The sequence below is a fragment of the Sardina pilchardus genome, chromosome 11 (genome assembly GCF_963854185.1).
Source record: "Sardina pilchardus chromosome 11, fSarPil1.1, whole genome shotgun sequence".
NCBI classification, from domain to species: Eukaryota; Metazoa; Chordata; class Actinopteri; order Clupeiformes; family Clupeidae; genus Sardina; species Sardina pilchardus.
Window position 1 is genome coordinate 14074099 of NC_085004.1, and position 5000 is coordinate 14079098.

Genomic DNA, 5000 nt, shown 5'->3' on the forward strand with positions numbered 1-5000 from the left:
CCTTGGCTCATACCCACACTGCCTGCCTGCCTGCCTGCCCGCCTGCCTGCCGGAGGTGTGCCGGAAAAGAGCCGTGCGATGATGTTGTGTTTGATGGATGAGTCTGGAGACTGGCTCCTCGCTCGGTTCCTCATTCTGACAGAATGAGGCTATGTGTGTATTCTCTCACCAGCCTGGGCACATTTGTGTGACGTGGCGCGAGCTGGTGAAAAGGAACCCTAGGAGTGATCGGAAAACAAGCAGAATTCCTGAAAAAGAAAATAATATAAAAAAAACCCCGGAGTGTTTGTGTGCTGTGTCTGTGCCATTCCCACCAGAACCCATCTTCCCTCTCTGTTGCTGTTGGCAGGAGGTGGGATGTGATCGGCAGCTCGGGAGCAACGCCAAGGAGGACAACTGCGGCGTCTGCGCTGGCGACGGATCCACCTGCCGGCTGGTCCGAGGGCAAACCCTGTCGCACGTGTCACCGGACGAACGTAGGTACACCCTGACACCCCCCCGCTGGTAGCCACCCGCTCTCTTCACCGCTCCTTTCACACACACACACACACACACACACACACACACACACGCACACACACACACACACACACACACACACACACACACACACACACACGCACACACACACACACACACACACACACACACACACACAGCGCCCACTTGCTGGTCTTTTGGCACCTGTTTAGGCTGTCAGGCCCTTGGTAGACAGACTCCGTCGTTTGGCCGAGGCCGCGGCGTGACTGCCATGGCCCGCAGCAGCCCCGTGAACACAAGCCCCCTCTGCATTCCATCTGGCCCGGGCTGCATACAGGCGGAGCTGTCCTGTGAACACTCACACAGAGCAAAACGCTTTGTGTTCCTTTTTTTTTTTTTTTGTTCAATGCAGTTCTGATCATAAAAGTTAATGCGTAGATAAAAACGCCTTTTGGCCGCCATCAGTTTTATTCTTTGTGCAGCGCGCTTTTTCTTTCTTTTTTTTTTTTGAAAAAGAATACTTGGAGTATTTGTCCGAGGCACTAAACTCGGAGCATAATTGCAACAGTTCTTGTAGGGGCATTTGAAGTTTGTAAATTGTTTTAAAAAATTAAGTCCGTCCAGATTTCTCGAGAACCATGATGGTTTGGACACGACTGTTTTCATTTTTGCACAAAGCCACAGAAAGCCCCGTGGTATTGACTTTGGGGCGCTTTTGTATTTATCTGGTAACTATTTGTTACTGTGCTCAAGTTTTGAAGGCCTGACAGCGCAGCTCCAGGTCAGGGGGAGGAGGACTGCTTCAAAAAGACCTTCAGCGTTTCCCAGAACATCTCCAGGGCCCGGCGAGGCCCACTCCACAGCTGCCTAATGAAGGACATGTCTCCAGCAGTCGGCACTGCCAGCGAACACAGTTAGCATTCCGAAAGTGAACATCCTTGGTCTCGTTTTCAGAGGTTTGCTGGTGCCATGTGGTACTGGATGCTCCTCAAGAACTCCAAATATGATTTTTTTTTTTTTTTTTTTTGTGAGGCCGTCTCTGTCTGTGCAGACATCTTTTGTTTATTGGTCTGGGATTTATGTGGGTTCAACATTCACACATGATTTACTGCTGCTTTTTATAAATGATTTTATAAATAGTTTCATGATGTAAGTTACATTTGGAAAAAGGGGGGAAAAAATCATTGAGTGCTTAAAGTTTGTTGCCAAATTGCAACGTGTCCTGTCGGTCCTAAAGTAAAATACTACAATATTCCGTTTAATGGGTTTTGAATTTAAGGCCTCATTTTAGTATTATTGTCGTTACTATGAACAAGAACATTGTACAAGAGGGTGAGACTGCCTAATTGTATTTCTACCCTTGTGGGGCACACCTATAATAATTAGGTGACCTGCTGCTTTTCTGCACTCACACTGTCTATGATAGCTAAAATAGTGCCCTAAATGCACTTGCAATGGCGTATGCATAAGCCTGCCTCTGTGCCAACCTGTAAATGGGGATGTGCTCAAATGTTATATAGTGGAAATAGAACTTTATATTGTTTTTGGAGAGCTCCAGACTCTCCAGCATCGGTGCGTCTGTGGCTGGCAGTTGCGCGCCAGTCATTTACCTCATCCAAATTCCCCACGGAACAAAGCGCTCAAAGACGAAGAAAGACTAGAACTTTTGTTTCAGAGTGGCAGTCGCAGGCATTTTCACAGCATCATGCCATTCACTTTAAGAGCCTGTTTAACCAAATCTCGGAGTAACTCAATCCAAGCCACGTTACGCTCACTCTAATAAAGGCCGCCTACCTAATAATTCACCGTGTGCAGTGATGACATGCCGGCTTCCTTTAAGTCCCGTAGCGGAGCTGGCACCGGGCGGCCGCATGTAACTCCGGTAATCAGATAGGCCGCGCTCTCCAGGCTGTTATTTTTCTGGATGATAGTCCGGATTCCTGCTTGCTTTCTTGCCCCTCTCGTTATTAATATGCAGTAAACCTCCTAATGAGCTGCTGGCAGTTCCGGCCCATTCCTGTCAGGAGTGGAGGAGCCCTGCATACCGGCTGCGAGCGAGGGAGACAGAGGGATGGAAAGAAAGAGAGGGAACGAGGGAACAAGAGAGAGAGAGAGAGAGGGAGGACGTGCAGCACAGGACCGAGGGGTTTATAGTTGACTTTTGTTTTCCTCCGGCGTCTTTGCGTTGTGTGCTCTAGGATCCATTAATCACGCCTGCCTCCAGGGTTTGCTCCGCGGCTGCATGGAAAAGTAAGCCCTGACGTGAACTCACAGCTAATTTCCTCTCGTATCGGCCCAATTATGATCAGTGTAAAAACTAATTATGTGGCATTTCTCCTCTCTGTTTGGAAAGACTGTTTTGTCGGTGACAGCTGACGAGCTTAAAACTGGAGTCTCACTTCTTTCACTGCGCTCATAAATCCCAAGATTTTGCCGAATACGTTTCCAAAAGTAATTATTTTTTGGGGGGCACCGTAGACGTTGGCCCCCTTCCAGCTCGACTTAATTGTTGAAAGACTCTGCCCATATCCAGTGGGAGAAGTACTGGAGGGCCCTCATGCATCGGAAAATTGCGTTAACACTCAACCTTTCTATAAACCTCTCGCCTTGTATTAAAAGTATTCTGCGTAAACCACACAGATTGGTGCTGCTTCCAGCCAGATCTAGAGCCCAGAGGTATCTGTTCTCAGTGGCAAATCTCAAGATCTCAAATCTCAAAATCTCAGCTCCACTTGTCTAAATAGGCGACCGCAGGCATATCGCTCTCTGCTTCTATTAAGGGTGAGTCTGCGGGTCTAGAGCTGTACAGTCCATGACATAGAAATCTGTGCCTCGCGCACAATTTCCTGACTTCAGCAGGTACTGTATAATAAGAGAGCTGAAGACAGCCGTGACTAATGGCCTCCATCTTGAAGATTTTTTTTTCCACCTCTTTGGATTAACGGATAAGGTTGTCAAAGGCATTGCCTTGGTGAACAGGGCACAACAAATGTTCCTTCATGAACTGCAGGTAGAATATGAATGTGCATAAATATGCAGGGTGCAGTTGAATATTCCATTAGATTACATTTTCCATGCTCATAAAAGCAAAATGATAAATAATTAGCATTCAATTTTTCACAGAGTTAATCTCATTTCAGCTTTTCTTTTTTGTGTTGGAGGATTTTTCGCCTCGAAAAAAAAATCCCCAGATACAAAAGGTCGAAACAGGACATGATATATGCAGATTTAAGCATCTTGTTTTTCAAGGATGTCCCTGCCCACGCCATCCTCTGCAGAGCATATGTCTAAACCGAGAATAACGCGCATCGCAAGCCTTGTTTACAAACACAAGGCACAAGCAAAGTAGGACAGAGGAAGCAGGTTTAGCCCCGCAAACCTAAACAGAATTGTTCAACTCTAAAACCTCCTTTCTTTTTTTGGTTTCCTTCTTCCACCAATGCCATCTTTGTTTAAATTCCTGCTGTAACTTAAGTCGGCCAGCTTCACAAATCCAACCTGGCATAGGATAGGAATGTATTTGGACATCGCTTGCATTTGGACATGGCCTCTTCTTTTCCATGGACTGAACCAGTTTGAAAATAATGGCAGCCAGCGCCTCCGCGTCGTAAATGTCAACTGATCTGTGACTGGCTACACTATTCCACGGGGCATACTGGAGAGGGCCTCTCTGTTTCAGACGGGCCCGTCCGCTGATTCTGCCTGTTTGGACGGTTTCTTCCTGTAAAGCGACTAACAGCACGTTATATAAGCTCCAATCAGTCATCTCGCTCTATTGCTGTAAGGACTTGCTGTTTATTGTATGGCTCCTCAGAAAGCTCCATAGAATTGAAATGGTCATCTCAGGGAGACTGATATCAAATGAAATGAATTATATCAATGATATCAAAATGAGTAACGACCAATGCCACTGCAAACAGATTTTGTACAAGTGATTCACATCTTCCATATCATTCTCCATTCACAGACAGCAATGGAAATGTATTTTAACCTACAGTAAGCAAGTAAGTTACAGCAAGTATTGCATTGCTATGCAACACCTGAAACCTGAAAGTTTTGTTTTCATGGAGAACTAGTTTTTCTCAGCAGAAGCCAGGAAACAGCAACAGTATCATAAAAAAGATTTTGTTTTGTAGAAATACAGTATCTTTTATCGCTTTGGCAAGAAAATCATATAACAAGCTGTGCATTACGGTTCTGTTCGTCCCGTCTAGATTTATTTCTCTAGATTGACGCAGAGACTATACTGTATTATCCACAACATATGGATTCCAGTGGTCTTTGTTCAATTCTATAGTTTTTATTATAGGCCTAGGCTAGCAACATATGTTTGTGCATTTTATAGCAGGGTGAGTCATATTTTCACATTTAATTGATACATTTTGCATATGTGCTTCAATAGCCTCACCATAATCCCAGTTGGGTTGACCCGTCCGTTGTTTTGACTCATCAGTTTAAAGTATCCGGAAAAAGATGTGATGCTACATACGTTTGCAGTGCTGTTTAAAATACATCTGGGA

General features: G+C 45.4%; 1 protein-coding gene across 1 annotated transcript in view; it reads left to right on the forward strand.

Annotated features, from left to right (window-relative positions):
* The window catches only part of adamtsl3 (ADAMTS-like 3), a 113051-nt gene that overhangs the window by 61230 nt on the left and 46821 nt on the right, over positions 1-5000 (forward strand). The window contains exon 7 of the mRNA XM_062549954.1: positions 350-476. Coding sequence (XP_062405938.1) covers positions 350-476 — 127 coding nt within the window. The remainder of the gene's footprint in view (positions 1-349; positions 477-5000) is intronic.